This window comes from Euprymna scolopes, chromosome 31 (assembly GCF_053919585.1).
Source record: "Euprymna scolopes isolate OS-2025 chromosome 31, ASM5391958v1, whole genome shotgun sequence".
NCBI lineage: Eukaryota > Metazoa > Mollusca > Cephalopoda > Sepiida > Sepiolidae > Euprymna > Euprymna scolopes.
In genome coordinates this window covers 41,345,557-41,365,287 of record NC_136512.1, presented here as the reverse complement: position 1 = coordinate 41,365,287, position 19,731 = coordinate 41,345,557, and the positions used below count along the sequence as shown (strand labels likewise).

The 19,731-nt window shown below is 33.1% G+C and overlaps 1 protein-coding gene across 1 annotated transcript; it reads right to left on the bottom strand.

Annotated features, from left to right (window-relative positions):
* Positions 1 to 219: 219 nt before the first annotated feature.
* LOC145255704 (small nuclear ribonucleoprotein Sm D3-like) lies at positions 220 to 18,006 on the bottom strand. The gene is made up of 2 exons (XM_080114292.1): positions 17,540 to 18,006; positions 220 to 453 (listed from the first exon to the last, which is right to left on the bottom strand). Exons 1-2 carry the CDS (start codon positions 17,859 to 17,861, stop codon positions 398 to 400), a joined length of 378 nt encoding a protein of 125 aa, XP_079970418.1. The 5' UTR covers positions 17,862 to 18,006; the 3' UTR covers positions 220 to 397.
* Positions 18,007 to 19,731: the final 1,725 nt, after the last annotated feature.

The window sequence follows — 19,731 nt, the reverse complement described above, 5'->3', positions numbered from 1 at the left end:
TTAATTTGGGATGTTGTAAATTCTTTGGAGTCGACCCAACTGCTTCAAGGTGAATGCCGAAACAAATGCAAGTACTCCCACAAATTTTATAGTAAAAATATTTCAAATGACAGGTTTTCATAGGAGATTATAAATATAAAAAAAAAATCAAACTTAACATTTTTTTTTAAGCTTTCACAATAATTTTCATTTATGACCAAAGAAATAAAAACAAAAATATAAGTTTAGAAAAATGTCTGGAAAAAATTTTTTTTTTTTATTTTTTACTATGAACAATGTATTTTTTTTTTTTTTAAGATAAAAATAATTAGTAATGATCTTTAAAAGGAATGAAAAGTACAAAAAAAAGTTGAAGTTCAATGTGTGAATGTCTTGTTATTTTAGAACTGGTAAATAATTACTTTCGTCTTTGGAATACATTGCCACGCCCACCACGACCTCGTCCTCGAGCAGCTGAAAAAAAAAAAAAAAAAAAAAAGTTAAAATAAAATCAATATAGAAAGAACGAATCAATTTTTCCTTCTACTCTCTCTCATAAACAGAGTAGAAGGTCATTCTGCAATAAAAGGGAGCAGCTAACTGCTTGCAGTGTGAAATTTAATTAAAATGTTCGTAAAAGAGATTAGTAACGAACAAAATTGCAATTCTTTCCTTTTGGTATTAAAATCAAAAGAACATACATGATTACAATTATAAGATAACAATTTATAGAAAAGTAAGCATTACAAATAATTACGTTAATAGCGGACAAGTCATCCTTTTCTGAATTGCAGCAATGTTAAATAGAATTTAGAAATCGTAAATCCAAGTGCATAGTGATAAGTAGTGATGCAATGAAAAAAAATATTAAAACAAGTTATATCAGGATATTGAACTTAAAACTATTCAAATAGTATGTTTGTAACACACATTTTATGCATTAAAATAAAAACACAAATATTTGATATGTAACCAATGAAGAACTGCCAATGTATAATTACGTCACACTCATGATCGTCAACCTCCAAAACACATACACCATGGATTTGTCTGGCCATGCAAACTGACAATCGCCAAGAGAGCAACTACTAGTTTACCAATCGCATTCAACACAAACACAGATATCATATAAACCTGTTTAATGTGGAGTTGTGCATTGTTGCCATCCATCTTTCTTTGCCTGCCATCTCCAGAATATCAGCTAAGAATTAAGATCATCCTCTACGAATCACTCATCTCAATCTAACTTGTCTCACTCCTGGAACGGATCTACTTTGTCTCCTTGACCAACACTAACTCATCTGTTCATTCTCCTAAACACATCTACTTCCTAAATGTGATCTTTTTCTAAGCTCACCCTCTTCATCACCCTCCAGCCACCCAAAAGTTAATCGTCATGGTGTCATTTGTCTGTGCAACACAATTCATGTCACTTGCCTATCATCTATTTCCCCATCATTTTTTGTGTTGCCTATTTCCTAATTAAACATTTTCTAGTGATTCTGGCATGGGACAGTCCATAATACCATACTGGACCACAGAACATTCATAGTTTTGTTTGCCGGTTTCATATCGTAACCAATTTGAGGGTTATTTAAAATTATTATCTATAGTTAAAGGGATTTTATGGGTTCATATCAAATAAAGCAAAATCCTTGACTATAGTTTTAATTCTTTAAAAAACAAACAAAGAAAGTGCAGTATATAAATGGATCCTTAATGAATATTGTAAATGAATTCTATTTAAAAGAAATCGTGTTGTGTTAAATCATGTCTTGAATGTATCGTTGTTGCAAATAAATTTGTCACTGTAAATCCCTTATTAATCTGTTCATTGATGTATTTCTTCATTTTTGTATTGTATTGGTGTATGCAGTTTAAGCTTGCAGCTCATTTGAAGACATTCTTCATTTCAAACATGTCTAACTCTCGGTCACACACACATGGTGAAGGAACTTTCCATGCTCACTTAGAAGAACAGTTTATGCGTTGAACCTACTTAAACCTTTACCTCGCTGGCACAACTGCAATAGGATTTTCTTTGGTATCATCTTGAAGTTTCACAACAGTCTGGCAGAGTCGCTTTTGAGTAGGTGATGACCATGCGTTTGTCTGTATAGTTCTAAGAGGTCCATCTGCCCAGGTTTTGAGTCTCTCTTTGAGAAGAGGGTAGTTTATTGCAAATAACCCAAGACATCCCTACCAGGGAATGACAACGATGCCGCTCCAGCATTTTTTGAGAACCAAAATGAACAGACACATCTATGTGCTGACTTTTCAATTTCTACCGTTCAACATTTTCGTGGCGAGGTAAATAGCTGCACACTTGACCAGCAAAGCCAATTATTTCTACCAGACAATGCCACCTACCACTTGATGATTTTTAACTCAGTTCAATACTAAAGTCGCTACGGTCATACATAAACTGATTCAGCTTATAATTTGTCTGTGTCACTGTTCCATAGAACAGATTTCCTAAGAACATAATCTTTCAACTCATGTTTTTTTTTTTTAATTTTGTTTTAGCTGAGGATGGGACATCCAACCGGATGGCAGATATTCGTCTATCATCTCATACATCATAAATGAAAGATCCAAGATCTTAAAATGTCCTTCAAACGCAATTGTCACCAGAAATGCATTCAAGATAATCTTGATAAACTGGTCTGCATACGCATATACTTGTACATCAACTTGTTCATTTTTTTTTTTTTTTAATGGCATTTTTCTGTTTTTGTTGTAAATACATTTTGATTTACAATCCTGCATGTATCTATTATTGTCTGGTTACTGAATTAATTATGCTATGATTTTATTTCAAAACATTTTCTTAAATTACATTAAAAATAATTGTATATCAAATACTAGCAGGGGAGGATGGTTGGGGGGGCACGGCTTTAACATTATTTTGCTGATGAGGAGACTGTTTTCATAAACTATATGCTAAAATTATTGTGCTTGACTCAATGTCTGTCACAATAAAAAACAGTTTCTGAAACGATCGTACAATTTATTACCTTTGTTGTGCTCCTAATGAAACGGATTTTTAATTTTGATTTATAAATTATCAATCACCTTACCATATATATATATATATATATATATATATATATATCAAAAGGATATACAAAAAATATAATATATATTTATGCATAGAAATTTAGTAAGTTATGGAGTATGAGTTCAATACACGGGTCGTATGATACAATGCACAGTTGATATCGAGAAACAAGAAGAAAATGATAGGAGATAATGAGAGATGCTTTATAATCATAAGTAATTAGAAGGTATGATTATAGAGGAAGTTCTTGAAATAGAGAACGGAAGTCAGCATTTGTTAGAAAGAGCATTAAAATACAAGACAGTATCAAACAAGGCATACGTTTTATATATATATATATATATATATATATATATATATATATATATACACACAAAAAAAGATGAACGATAAAAAACGAAGCAGTAAATTAGGGAGCTGGACTGAAATACATAAGGCCTAAGGTTCGAATCCTACCAACAGTCAAGCTACGCTGAAGAGGAGTAGGGCTCCGAAACACGCATGTCCGTAGATTACTGTTTTTAAAAATAATAAATAAATAATACATCCAAATAAAAAATGGGCGACTTTCTAAGAAAAACACTGGTTCTCCGAGGCGGAGACATAAACATTACTATCGTTTAAAAAATCAAAACAAAAACCACTTATATATATATATATATATATATATTATATGAGTGCCCGGCGTTGCCAAGGTGTTTGGATGTGTGTTTAGCAAAACAATAAAAATAAAGTTGTACTAGGAAGGCAGGCTCGAACCCTGTACAGTGACGGTGTAAAAGAACGTGAAAAAAAGTGACGGCCTGCTCTTTCGCCCATCGCCAAAGCGGAAGTGACGAATGTTAAAATACGCTTAATATGATATTTTAATTTGTCCAGATTTTGTATATATTATTAAAGAGTTGAGATTTCAACAGTAAAAAAAAAAAAAGTATTTGGGTGCCATCAGCTAGAATTGAAACCGAAAGCAAAACTGTAACATTCAAAGCTGGTGATGTTACCATCGTACAAACATGACACGCATATGAACTGATTAAAAATAAACTAAGGTGAATGTACAAAATGTATGATTTTTTTCAATTTTGACCCATTTTTGACCCCTTAAAACTATTTTGACCGGCTAAAAACCCATAGAAGAACGGTCCATAAAAAATCCAATCATTTGAGGCCCCTAGCGCCGCTCTGCGACTTAGTCTCAGAAGAGATAGAGTTTGAAAATATGGAGACAGACATATAGCCTTTTATATATTAAATTTATTTTCTACTTCAAATAGTATGTATTTAACTTTTATATTGAAAGTTTTTTCATTAACTATTTGGTAAATCTAAACATAATCTATATATCTATAAAAGTGAACGTGTGTGTGTGTGTGCGTGTGTACATTTCCCTATGCAATAACTGTCAATTTTTAGTCTACAGACTTGAAGTTTGATATACAGGGTACTGAGATTTGGGGAAATCGATGTGATCAGTTTTTGGCCAGAAATTTGGCGATTAAGGGGTCAAAGTTCAACGATTTGACCTTTAAGAACTCTACTAAACTCCTCCGACAATTTTGGATCTACGCACTTGAAATTTTAGATATAGGTTCCTTGGACATGGATCTAACTTCATAACTTGATTTGAGCCCAAAATAATAAATTTTAAGGGGTCATGATAGGGGTCAAAGTTAAAAAAAAAAAAAAAAAAATTGACCTCTGCGGTCTCTTCCAAATTACTCAGACAATTTCTGGTCTAAATATTTGAAATTTTACATAAAGGGTATTCAGAGATAGAGCAAGCTTTTTCATCAGTTTGGGTAGAAAATTTTTAGTTACCAATATATAAATGTATGTTTGCATGTCTGCCTTAAACTTTCAATGGAGGCGACGGATTTTACCAAGATTAGTATCATTGTAAAGTTTGACCTTTCATACGACAAATATCGAAAAATTGGCTAAAAACATTAATATTTTCCTCTTCAACTAGGCACTTTTCTACAGAGGGGGGGGGGGAAGAGTCACTTTTTTTGCCGATATTTTTGAAAGTTATCCTCTCCTTTAGATCGTCTAGCCTTAATTTAAAAAAATGTCGCTTCCGGTTTGGCGGTGGTCCTAACAGCATAAACGTTAGGTTTTACCCAGTTCTTTTCCTCCTTTGCGGTATGGGTTCGAGCTTGCCTTCCTACTACCACTTTTTTGTTTTTGTTTTTGCTCAACATACACATCCAAACACCCGGACAACACCGGGCTGAAATGCTAGTATTAGATAAAGAATACTTTTTTGAGCCAAACTGCTTATTTGAGCTTTTGTCAGAGTTGATACATAATTGCATTTACTGTTACTTTAAACAGGTATATGATGTAAGACCATCAAAACCTCATACAAAATTCAAAACAAATAAAATCATTAAGTATCTATTTCTCAATCGGTCAAGAACTGTTTTTCAACAAAGGAGGCAACAAGTTATCTTGATAAAAAAAAAGTGATTTTGGATACACATGATTTACAGCGATTTACTCAGAAGGACGAATGTTCCACATGACCACACTAACAAAACTGATTCGTCCTAAGGATAACCTATACGTTGGGTAAATTTAGTGCTTCAACAAATCTTTTGAGCTGATGTTCAGGGCTCTATGGACAAATTTATCTTTAGTTGACCTTTGACAACTAAATATTTTCGTTTACTAGCCAAACCCATACGAATGACATCTTCGTTCTGTGATGAGTATGTACATTATAGATATTTTTCTGTGATTTTTTAAATAAGTGTAATTCTAAATATACAACAAATTTTATGTTGATACGTGAACGTATAAACATTCTAATTCCTTCAGATGTTTTTTTAAAACAGTTTTTATTAAAAAAAAAAAAAGTATATTGTTCTAGTAAACTTTTGTTTAAATAATTTAACTGTTTTATTTAAAAAAAAAAAAAAAAAAAGTTGAAAAGATATTTTTCACTCAGTAGGTAGCTTTGGAAGATTGTTAGTGAAAGAAATGTAATCACCAAAAGACAAGTGTTTCATTATTTCTAGTCGTCACTTTGAAAAATCACTTGCAAATGCGACTGTTTCACTCACAATGTAGAGCCCTGTGTGTTGGGTTTGATCAAATTGCAGATTCAACTCATCATGGATCCGTTATTGCACTGCAGTCAAGTGAGAGAATGCCCAACATTCAACTGCCATATAACATGCTCAGACACAGCTGTTATACAATTTATCACAAGTATAGAAGGGATGGCTCGCAATGTTATTGCACATGCTAATTCAACAAATATGTTATCTCCATCATCTGTCATAATATATCATGATCGCCATATTTCAAATCCGCTCATAAAAACTGAATATTTGAGAACTAAGAGCATTAAAAACTACTTAAAAGCAAAAAAAATGAACCAGGTATAAAAGCAATTTTTATTGCTCATGTTAACATTTATTCATTGTATGTTTAAATTTTTTCACCTGTTTTCTGTTTGTCGGTTTCTCTACTACATCCCCCTGCGCTCATTTTACTTTAAATTTTGAGTTTCCGATATTGTGGACACAAGAGTTATGCCCCTTTATCACAATATTATGTGATGTTATTACAGTGATACCTCGGTTTTCAAATGTTTCGGTGGTCAAACAACTCAGTATTCAAACAAAAAGTTTAAGGTTTTTTTGCCTCAGTAGTTAAAAAAATTTTGGAGTTCAAACCGCCAGCTTCACTTTGAATGTAAATAAGCAGCAGCGTTTCTTAACCAAATGTTGTAATTCATGCTGGTCGTGATACTTTTGAAGTGTAGTGTGACAACCCAACCTCACTCTGACAATGAATCTGAACTTTGCAGTGAGAGTTATATTTAGAACAGCACCATCACAACTCCTTTGACAGTCTAGACGGTGTCAGAGTTATTTTAAGCATATCAATGTAGCACTAGAACCATGCATTTTGATTGGTTGACTCGTTTTTTTTTGTATGGGATGACAATGGACCTTGAAGTGTCCAAAAATTAAAAGAAAAAAGGTCAGTAGATGTCAAGATGACAAACGAAGCAGACGTTATCTAGAGACGACAGTAAATAACTGTGTGAAAAAACAAAACAAAAAAAAAAGAAACAACTATTTCTAAAGTTTGTACATGACACTACACCGATTATTTGAACAATAAAGAAGAAATGGACATTCTTTTACCATTGGATAAAAAGAAAGAGAAATAAAAGCAGTAAAACGAGTGCAAAACGGAAAATTGTGCGAACGGCAATCAAATTTAAAAATGAACTGAAATAAATTTGAAAAAGGAACACGTCTTGGCTCTTGCAAAGGAATATGAAATGGCAAAACCAACTATAAGAACTATGTTTAAAGGATAAAGATTCTATTAAAGCTAGTGATATAGCTAAATTTATAAAATACTCAAAGTTTAAAAATAAAAAGGGACTTTTAAACTCTGGAACCAATTAATTCTATTTCAGTTAATTTAAAGGGGAAATATCGTTTTGGTTGTCAAACATTTCGGTGTTCGAACAAACACCTGAAACGAATAATGGTTGGGTTAAGAGGTACCACTGTATATGAAACACATCAAGTAGTTTCATGATAAAGGGACACAACTCTTATATCCACAATACAATGCAATTTCAGATCAATGTATTTCGATTTTTAATATTTAAAACATTTTAATGGTATTTTTATTATTAAAATAATTTAATAGCATCTATTTCAATTTTATTTTTACTAGACATAAAGAATATGATTTTCTAAACATTTTCCATATTTTCAAGGTAATAATAGAAATAAAGCCTTTTCAAGGCAACAGTGCAAATTAAAGAACTTTTCAAGCCTGTACGAACTCTGGAAATGGCTTGTTTCGTTTAATCATGTTAAGAATCAACTCATGCCTGTACATCGTAAGTATGACCTATTTCTATCTGAGATTTCCATTGATGGCTCTGCTCTTGAGTAACAAAAATGGTTGCAACTTCTTGATCGACCATTCTCATTAAATCTTTCTTGGAGTTCATACACCAGATCCATTGCTCTTTCTGATTCTCGAAAAATGTTCGATCGCTTCAAACATTTTCTTACCCGAGATTATTCTTATATCTACAAATGTACTATTAAGACCTTTTATCAAATACCGTTTTCATTTTCTCTGCATAATTTGAGGGTCCTTAATTAAAGGTTCAGAAGCATATCTATAATTTGGTTGACTCCACCATTTCTCCTCAAAGACATGATGTTTATAATCTTGGTTTCTTCTTCAAGTACTATTATGACATGTACTCTTCAGAACGGCCTCATTTATTTCCTGCTTCCTTAGTTCCACCAGCTCATTAGAGTTCATCAATTCACTCTTCAGGTACATTGTTATAAAACATTTTCCTACTCCATTAGCTTCTTTCCAAGACATGCAAGCTAGCTGTTTTCCTTCTATCTATAGTGCTGGTCTGCCAAAAAATAAGGTTAATAGACATCTGTTTTTGCATAAATAATCCTTCATTCTTTTTAGCACCTTATAGCATCTTCATACCTTTTTCTGGGATGATTTTCATAAAAATAAGGAAGCACTGTCTTTCATTAATTCCAAAATTCACTTGAGTCTAAAGATTTCAGTGAAAACCTTAAAAAGAATTTGTTGTCGATTAGTTTGTAGATCCATTTGTTTTATAAACAGTTTGCATATGAAAGTTCATATTCAACTCAGAAATACTCGGAGTTCTTTTAATGATTTTATGATAAAGCAATTGAGAACATTTTTTGTGATACTTGCAAACATTAATTATTGATGCAAACGAATTGGAAACTCAAAGTCTGTAGAAAAGGGCCAGATAAAAAAAAAAACTTGCATTATACTTAAAATACACTAATTTATGAAAATTTTTTTTTTCTTTTTTAGAAAAATTAAATAATTTTTATTTGACACTGTTTGATGCGGACTTTGTATGGCCTATCCTTCTGCACTATCGGCAATTTTTCCCAATTTTGCTTTTCCTAATTTGATGTTCCCATTATGTATTAGCCACTGAAACTGTATTATTCTCTCTGCACCGACGAAGAAAGAAACACGAATGGTAACGCATGCACTTAAAACTTTTTGCTGATCTATGAATTTTTATTATTAAAATTTTAATAGACATTTCAAAATGGGGAGGGGGAGAGGTGAATTTAAAAAAAAAAACAACAAAAAAAGTTTGTCTAAAATATATTGGGTTTATTGGAAGAGCATAAAATTTCACATTGACCCTGAAAATATCGTAAAAATTGAACCAATAGAAAAATTTTGATAGATTTTTAAAGTTTAAAAATTGAAAAATATTTAACTTGCAAAATTCAATTGATTACATAAAAAAAATGCATGCATGAAGGTGTGCCAGCATTTTGTAAACACTTTTTTAAAAAATAAAAAAATATTTCTATTATTTTTTTAAACAACTTTAATAGTTTATTTTGGAAGTATATTCCATACAGAAAATAAACAACCTACTTTAAAAAGAGAAATTACGAGTTTTTTTTTATTTTATTCGCAGTTTTCTGTTAGGGGTGTCAAAAATTCCTCCAAATTTCCGATACACCTACAGGAGGTCCACCCTTTGGGAAGGGGTTAGTTTATTGCTAATCGCCTGAGGTGCCCTCATCGGGGAATGCCAATGGGGATACCCAGGAACTGTTTGCAGGTCACAGTGTCCCACGTAAGGGGCGCTGACTTTTCAATCTCACTGTCTGATCCTGGTGTTGGAGTTCTTGCAGCGAGAGGTAACAAAACAAACACTTGAGAATTGTAGTGTATAACATTCTTGAAGTGAGAAGCCATTGAAGTATAACTGCGAAGATCTTTTGAAATTTAATAATGGGAAACAAGATTTTTCTTAGAGTAAAATGACGGAGATGGAGTCGGCCAACCCGCATATCAATTGAATCTAACAGGAGAGTGGTATATAACTTTAGTTACATAATTTTCATTCCCAACTAAATCTCCGCTAATGCAGATTTTTGGTTGTTTTGGAATATTCCCGATGTGGCTGTGTCGAAACTGTATTCGTTAATTTTTAATTTCGCATTTGAGACTTATAAATAGAAGTTGGTTGATATGTGACATTTGTGATGAGTATGTGTTATTTGTGTATTACAAAGTGATACTGATCTTTAAAATGTTTACTGGGGGGAAAAATGTAAGGGTAAAAACTTTAATATACATTTGTCAATGAAAAAATTCTTAGTGATTTTTAAATTCTTGAAATATCCTCCACTACTGTAAAAACTTTTTTCAAGATATGTAAAGTACTTACTAAAACATGGTACATTTTAGTAATATAATGCATTATTTGACCAAATGCTGATAATTCATTTGCTACACTGAGCACATTCTACATTTATGCATGTGAAGTAAATAAAGACCAAAAAAAGAACACGCCAAAAAGTAGCTCATTTTACCCTGGTGTACCCTACACAAGAAATGCAGTGGAGTTACAAAGTTAGAGATAACACGTTTGTGTGCAAGATTGATCTTTAAATATTAAAGAAATAATACAACAAAAATATTATTTAAGACAAATGAAAAAAATAATATGCAAGATCTCTAATTGGGAAATCGTCGTCTGCCTTTTTTATTTGTATCATCTGTCTTTAGACAAAGTAAAAATTGGAACTGCTTTGGCATTCTCTGTACAACTGCTTACGCCTGCAAAAGATATTCGGAATTAGCACCATATTTTGGGTGCTTTTTTGAAATAGATACACAGAAATTTACATGCATGAATCATTACTGGTTCGGCATTCGATTTACATACACTTTTACTGTAAAATGGTTTTATATTATGGTTTGGAATTAGAAGTAAAAATCAGCTCCAAGAAATCTGGACCGAAAACTCACTAGTTTGTATACCATACATGAAGGGCTTATTGAAAAAAACTTCAAAGAATATAAAAAAACAAAACTACTCAGTTTTGATTGTTAAACTTCATTTTTAGCTAGAAATTATCTCCAAATTGATAGTTTTAAACTCTGCTTCCATACCTATTTAAAGTAGACGTTAGTTGAAATTTTCCCATTTCTTAATCGCATTATTTGGATTCTTCGAACTACTGTTCTCATTACAGAGAATGTCATTTTCACGTTTCAATTGATGTAACTTCCGACCTTCTTCAAGTGTATCTTGTCAAACTCTGGAATCGAACAGAATCCTTTGTTTACTTCACGGGAGTAGCATGCTCTTGTTCCATTAGCCATGACTGGATAGAGGTTGTAAGTAATTTGCAATCGTATTTTTTGGTCACCCACACTGAAGATTGAAGCTTTATCTTCAAAAAGATAACTCTTACAATTGATTTTTTCCAAGTATTTTAACCACTGAGTCATTGAAATGATTTGATGCGTCGATGGACAAAAATCAGAGGCCTGCAGTATTAATGCTGGAGTCCCTGAAGGGTCAATACTGGGCCCAACTCTCTTCCTGATCTACATCAATGATCTCCCTAAACACATACTGAAATCATTTGTTGACATCTATGCTACAGCAACACATCAAAGGCTGTAAATGACAAAGTTCTCTCTGATTCTCTCTCTTCTGATCTTGAGCGCGTGGTTCAGTGGAGGAAGACGTGGCTGCATCTAAAACCAAACTATCTTTACATCATCAATGCTCTGATCCCCATCTGGCATCAATTGAAATGGATGGCTCTCGTCTAGGAGAAGCCCCATGTTTTGACAAGCTTCTGGGTTTGTCCTTTACTCCTGATCTGAAATGGAACACGTACATCAAGTCTGTTGCCAAGGTCGCTGGAAAGATGGTGGGATCCTTCTACTGCTCCAGAAGATATCTCACTACTGATGCAATTCTCTATCTATATAAAAGCCAAGTACGTCCAAGGATGGAATACTGCTGCCATATCTGGGCAGGAGCTGCTAAAAATAGCCTATCCTGCCTTGACAGAGTACAAAATAGACTTCGTGGCTTAGTGGGAGATGCCCTTTTCTCTTCCCTGCAACCTCTCTCCCACAGAAGAGACGTTGCGAGCCTATCCTTGTTTTATCATTATTTCCATGGCAGGTGCTCATCTGAACTCCAATCTCTGGTCCTCCCCCGCCAATCTTTTACAAAAAACACCCGTTTAGCTGAATCCACTGTCAAATTTTCCCCACTCTTTATCTTTGCCTAAATCGAAATGTAGATACCATGAACAAAGCTTTCTTAGAACTACACGCCTGTGGAACTCTGTTCCGTCTGCTTGCTTCCCACCTGACTACAACCTGGATGTCTTCAAGTCCAATGTAAACAAATTCCTGATGAACCGCCCCCTTAAGTAAACACTTCATTAAATCTCTACACTAACGTACTGTACTTGCAATAACCCTTATCCCCGAGTGGCTTCCGGGCCTTAATAAATGGTGACCACCGTGTAAAAAAAAAAAAAAGAAAAGAAAAAAAAAGGCCCTTGTGGACAGTACTGGTGTTCTAAACCTATTTTATTTCTAGTTGTAAACATCATTATTTATTACTAATTATTATTACTATATATTACCATATAATATAATTGCTTATTTATTACTGTATATTATCTATTACTTATAATTAATGGTTCCCATATCGTGCTAAATTATACATTAGGTCTAATTTGCTTCATGGAGTTGTCTTACTCTCCACTGTTCTGTGTCTATAATTTTTACTTTGTCCCATAAGGGTACATGATTTCCCTTTTCCTTACAGATATGATCAACCGTACTAGACTTTTCAATCTCCCAGAATATTAGTTTTTTGATGTTCTTCTCACCGTACTTCTAGTAGACAACACCTTTGTATAGTTTTCCACATTCACACAGGATTTTATATACACAGTTCTTAGTCATTATTTTTTTTTGTAGGGGGCTTGACTAGCACAAGCTGTTTCTAAGAGTTGAATCGCTTCTGAATACGGCCCTGGGCAAACGTTGTTGAGAGTGCCCCCCACACCAAAATTCCACTTTTTTTTTTTTAAATATCTGTTAATATCATCGATTACAGACTTAAGTTATAGATTATAAAAAAAAAAAATGGAAAACAAAAAATTTCATAACTTTTCACGTGGAGGTTCAGTTTTCAATTATAACGTACTAAACTGAACACAAAATTTGTGACCACAATGATAGATACATACATAAATGAGAAAGAGAGAGGGGGTAGATACATAGAGGAGAGAGGAAGGAGGGAAGAAGGGGGTGTAAAGAAATCTTCCTTTTTTAACCCCTACCTTCTGGTCACAGAGAGAGTTGCCATTTCTTCTTTTCATTGTGGTCACAAATTTCGTATTCAATTTAGTACAACGTTATGATTGAAACCCGAACCCCCACGTGAAAAGTTACGAAATTCTTTTTTTTCTTTTTTTATAATCTGAAACTTAAGTCTGTAATCGATGATATTAACATGGAAAAAAGTATTAAAATTTTTTTTTAAATAGGTGGGGGGGGGGGGGTGTACTCTCGACAACGTCCGCCCTGTCCTGATGTCATATGGATTACATATTTCCGACAAGCCCTTGGTATACAAACTGGTGAGTTTTCGGGTGGTGTCTGATCCAGATTTCTTGGAACTGATGGGGGAAGGTTTTTCTTAAATTGTTCATCTCTTGATATGCATTGCTGTTACTACACATCACTTTTGCTCTGTGTTATAGGCAACGGACTATTCCTTTATTTACATTATATGGATGGTGAGAGTTGAAGTTTAGAGACTGTCTGGTGAAAGTTGGCTTTTGGTACACAGATGACAAAAACCTCTAATTAGTGCAGGTTATCAGCATATCTAGGAATGATAATTTATGTTCTTTTTCCATCGTGAACTTATTAGGTTGACGGATAGAATTCACATGATCTAGTAATATTTGAACATCTTCCTAGTAGGCCGAAATATGGATGTGCTATCCACATATCATAACCACATTGTTGGCTTTAGTGGTGTTGATCCTAACACAATTTCCTCAAAGTATCCCATGTATTCATTGGCCAGATCTAAGGAAATGGTGATTCCATTGCCAGGCCTTCTGCCTGTCAATATATACATAGACAAACTGGTAATCATGAAGAAAGAGAGCCTGTTTCCTCCGTTTGAATATAGGTGGCGTTACTGTCTGTCCACCCAGTTACAGAAGCACAAAATGTATATAATGGTACCCTTGAAATAAAAATGTTTTTGTTATATTTTAATTTTAAACATTTTTTTTTTTTTTTTTCAAAACATATTTACGTTTTATTTTTCCAAACATTTACGTTTTGTTGCTGGTTTATTTTCAAACATTTACGGTTTTTTTTTTTTTTGTTTTTGCAAGCATAAACTAAATATTTTTGCTATATTTTTCTTTTAAACATATTTATGGGTACAACCGTTTTTCCGCGAGTATTTGTATTTTTTACGCTCTTATAATAAAAAAAAAAAAAAAAAAAAAAAAAATCAACGTTTTTTTCTTTTCTTTATGGACCCCCCCCCCTTTTTCTTAATTTTTCTGCACTTATTTTACCTTTTTCACGAGTATTTATATATATATATATATATATATATATATATACTAGCGAGGGGTACCCGGCGTTGCCCAGGTGTTTTGAGGTGTGTGTGGTTTTGGGTAAATCAAAACTCCCGGGGGGGGGGGGGGGGGTTTAAAAATAATAAAAATGTTTTGGTAGGTAAGTATGAGGATCGAACCCGAACCGTTGAGCCTCAACGGCGTTGAGGCAAAGTAGGAAATTAAAGTGTGAAAAAAGAGTGCGATGTTAACCATTGGGCCACCACAAGATGCTAACGGAAACACATTTAATTACTTTAATTAGCAGGTGCAGTGGTGCACGTTTTAATGACTTAATGAAGTCAATTTTTGACTGCGGGGTAGCATTTCATTTAGTGCGGGAATGCTCCCCCCCCCCCACATTGTGCTTTCGGACATTTCCGGTGATCGAGACCGGAAAAATACCTAAACAATCAGTGTCGCTTTTATTATAGGAAAAGGCCTAACCCACATGCGGCGAGCGAAAACTGTTGAATATTTATCTTCCCGAAGTCGAGCAAATTAAATAGACAGGCGAGCTCCATTGTTAACTCTGAGATATTACGATTTACATGTGATATAAAAAGTTGTTAAGCGACCGACCGCTTCTCTGAAAAAAGCCTTTTTTAGACATACAGAAAAAGCGAACACACATTTTCGCTTTTATATACATAGATTTGAAAAAGGATATTGTAAAACCTGAATCTTACTTGAAACTACTATAAAAAAAATAGTGCGGTACAATAAATGCATAAGCAAACTTTTCAAAAAGAAAAATAGGGTTTGTATTACTGTACACTTAGATTCGAAAAAGTTGACAAAAAACAAATATATAACAAATAAATGTTATCAAAGGTAAGATAACTTACTTTTCTTCGAAACTGGATATATTTTTCGTGTTTTTATTCAATGTAACATGTTTATTCAGCTCGAAAAACAGTGTTGTTTTACCGATGTATTGCAAAATTCAAAATGGCGCCCGACTTTCTCTTTAACACAGTAAGTTTGGGAAAAGGTGTTATAAATAATAAACTAGACAAAATACTATTAAAAACCCACCGAATATATGTCAACCTATGTCACGGTAACATATATTGAGTGAGTTTCTAACAGTATTGTGCCTAGTTTTATATTTATAGCACCTTTTCCCAAATTTACAGTGTTAAAGAGAGAGTCAGGTGCCATTATGAATTTTCCAATACATCGGTAAACAGTATGCTTTTCGAGCTAAATAAACATGTTACATTAAATAAAAACACTGAAAACATATCCAGTTAGGTTGCCTTTGATAACATGTATTTGTTATATATTTGTTTTTTGACAACTTTTTCGAATCTATGTGTACAGTAATACAAACCTGAAAAATATTTTAAAAATATTTAGTTTATGCCTGCAAAAAAAAAAAAGTAAATGTTTGAAAATAAACCAGCAACAAAACGTAAATGTTTGGAAAAAAAAATAAAATAAATAAAATAAAAAATAATACTTAAATGTTTGCAAAAAGAAAACATTTTTTTATTACAAGGGTGCCATTATATACATTTTGTGCTTCCGTAACTGGGTGGACAGACAGTAACGCCACCTATAGTCAAACGGAGGAAACAGGCTCTCTCTTTCTTCACGATTACCGACAAACTTTATATTTGGGTTTTAGCCGGGGAAAATCGGTGCAAAATTGTGAAAATTAAAAAAAAAAAAAAAAAAAAAGGAATTTGCCAAGTGATGGTCGAACGACGACGACATTACAAATATGCATGTGTAACGTAATAGCTATCTGTTCATGTGTTAACTTTCAACATTGGAACATTCAAGATGGCGTCTTATTCTCTCTTTAACACGGTAAGTGTAGGAAAAGATGTTATGAATAATAAACCGGATAAAATACTGTTAAAAACGCGCTCAATATATGTTACCGTGACATAGGTTGATATATACTCGGCGGGTTTTTAATAGTATTTTGTATAGTTTTTTTTATTTATAACACTTTTTTCCATACTTACGGTGTTAAAGAGGGTGTGAGAGACGCCATCTTGAATTATCGGTAAACACTGTATGTTTTTCGAGCTGAATAAATGTTACATTGAATAAAAACACAAAAAATATATCCAGTTTGGCAGAAAAGTAACTTATCTTGCCTTTGATAACATTTATTTGTTATATATTTGTTTTTTTGACAACTTTTTCGAATCTATGTGTACAGTAATACAAACCCCCAAAAAGCTTTTTAAATAATTACTATATATCGAGTCTAATATAATATGATAAATACGAAATCTGCATTAATCAAAATATCATATTTAAGCGTATTTTACGACCAGGCAATGCCGGGCGGCATGCTAAAAACAGTAATTCGGTGTATCAGAGCGCCAATATTGGAGACCAAAGCAATTTTCAATGAAAAAAAAAAAATTTCAATGTTCACACTCTGAGAATTCTGAAAAGGTTCTGAAATTTGTAAGAATCCAGAAAAATCTCTCAAGTATGAAAGTCAGAAAACATTATTTGCCCCTCACCATGTTAATTTTTTGGTATTATTATACAAACACCGTGACAGCGTTAGGGTTAGGGTTAGGATTAGGGTTAGGGTTAGGGTTAATTCGCTGTCACGGTGTTTGTATAGTTTTACCAATTTTTTTTACCATAATAATATTTAGAAAAGGGTTCTTAACATGGAGAGAGGGCCTTTTACCTATTCTGTAACAACTTAACAAGATACCGTAAAAATCAATTAAAAATAAAGGAGCAACCGGAAATAGTAAGAATAAAACCAAAACATTTTAAATTTTAGCACAAATAAAACGTTTAAAAACTTTCGTTTACACGTGGAGTTTATTTCCTTCGCGTTTTAAAAGCCGGTACTTCCGCTTTCAAACGAAATAAGTAAACAAAGAGTTATAAAAACATTTTGGTTTATTTTTAGAGAATTATTTTAAATCATGATAAAAAACACACTCGTATATTAAATATTTAAGTATTTTAAATAAATAAAATTAAAAAACGAAACCATTTGTTTGGAAGTTACCTTGAGCTCGTAAAATAGCCGATTTTCCTCGCCCGGCTCCGCCACTCGTGCCGCCCTTGCCTTGGACTTTCTTAAACATTGGGGCATTCTTCAACATATCCGGAAGAATAAGGAATCGAATTTTGCTTCCACGGATAAAAACATTTTCCAGCGTGGCTACGCGTCCGTCTCTGTAGGTAACGTTAATGTTAGACATCTGGCAATTCATGTTGTCTTCAGCTTCGACCAGTTTCCCTCGATAAACCTCGCCTGTAGTCGTTTCACATGTAACCGTGTGGCCCTCGGCCTCGTGTAATACCTTAATAGGGACACCAATGGACATCTTGGATAATTTTTGTACAAACTTTTCGGATGTGTCCTAATGGATGGCGACAGATTATATAACGTGGAGAGAGAGAGTCACTACGAATGATCTCCGACTATAAAAATGGCCGTTCTATTTTGCCGGTACAGAATTAGAACATTAGAGAGTTCCATATTCAAGCGAGGTAATTCTCCCCCCCCCCTTGTGAACTCACTTGTTATTAGACGTCTGCTTTTAACAAAGATTATATCCCATTTTTCAAAAATATGTTCATTATTATTATTATTATTATTGTTCTATTTTAATAGTAAAACTCGTGTTACTATTTACGTTAATTTTTAAGCGTTTAAACGTTTAAATTGACGGAAAGAAAGTAATTTCTGGCTTGAATTAAAGCTTAAAAGCGAACATAAAATAGTATGAATTTTTGTGCTGCAAAACAAAACTTTGAATTGTATGTCTAACAAAATAACTAAGAAAATAACCTTTACTAATATTTTGTTCATGCCATTTCTTATTGTATAATTACATGAATAAATTATAAGCCAATCGTAATAATTTAATCTTTTTATTATATATTTATTAATTAATATTATTTTTCAATTAAAAAGGACAAATAAAATTATCTAATTGTCATTTTTTTTAAAATATGCAACTGTATTGGAAGTAGCCATGCCGTGAATGTAATTATTACATATTTACCTTTGATTGAACAAAATCTTTCTAATCGGCCATTCTTTGTATCAATTACAGATGCAAGAATATTCACTCTGAAAATCTGCACATACTATAAAAATCCAACTGCACATATTTCTTTCTTTTCGTTTCAGCATTTTTTCCATACTGAATGCACAAGGATATGTCTTTAAAAGCTAATTCTAGTACCGGGGTGAAATGCTTTGAAAGCTGAACAAGACACTTTCACAGATGACTAAACACAACACCAGCATATACATACACGCTGCTAAACAAACACAAGTGCACAGTTCATACAAACATGTAAAAACACATGATACCAGCCAAAATGAACAGACGCTCTTTTGCTAACAAAACAAAGGTATGTTAACACACACACACACACACACGCACACACACACACACACACACACACACACACACACACACATATACCTTCATGTCTATTCCCACTGACACTGCGACACAACCACATGTTGTCAAACTGTGTATCTTATTTTTCTTTACAGATAAACATCTTTTTTTTTATTTATTTTTTTTTTTTTATCCCAGAACGTTTTTGGATTCCTTAAACTTTCATGTTTTATTTAAAATTGTTTTAAGCTGTCAATAAAAATTGATTAATTTGAATTGGATAGATTTTGTCATTCTTTCTTTTAATAATGTCATATTCTCAACAATTCTGTAATATTTGTAAGAATGAATCAGAATGCATTTGTGATACTGTGGACATCGTGGTTAGTAATCTCCAATGTGAGATACAACAATTCGGACAGAACGAGAAGAAGGATAAGATACATTTTAGACAGTATAGGGAAATGTGTGCAAAAGAGTAGACTGAGTTATTAGGTAAGTAAATGAAGAACAGTTAAGGTATCAGGTTTAGTCGAAAGGGAAAGGCCAAGGAAAACATGGAAGGAAGTTACAAAAATGGACCAGAATGAAAGAGGGATAAATAAAGCTGGTCAGAAATAGATTGCTTTGAAAGTTGATTTTTATAAATCTGCCCAACACAAACCAGCATGTAAAACAAATGTTAAACTGATGATGATGATGATGGATGAAAGAAAATCAAAATGTTAAGTAGGTTTTACTGATAGAGTGAATGTGGTATTTTGATGCCCGAAATTAATTCAAATAATAGAGTAAGAAGACGGCGGCCAAGAACCATCCCATCCTATCCAATATTGGT

Excerpts from the sequence above, each read along its gene's own strand:
- LOC145255704 (XM_080114292.1), bottom strand. The coding sequence starts at position 17,861 with ATGTCCATTGGTGTCCCTATTAAGGTATTACACGAGGCCGAGGGCCAC. Across the intron at positions 454-17,539 it reads GGCTATTTTACGAGCTCAAG|CTGCTCGAGGACGAGGTCGT; the intron begins GTAACTTCCAAA and ends TTTTTTTTTCAG.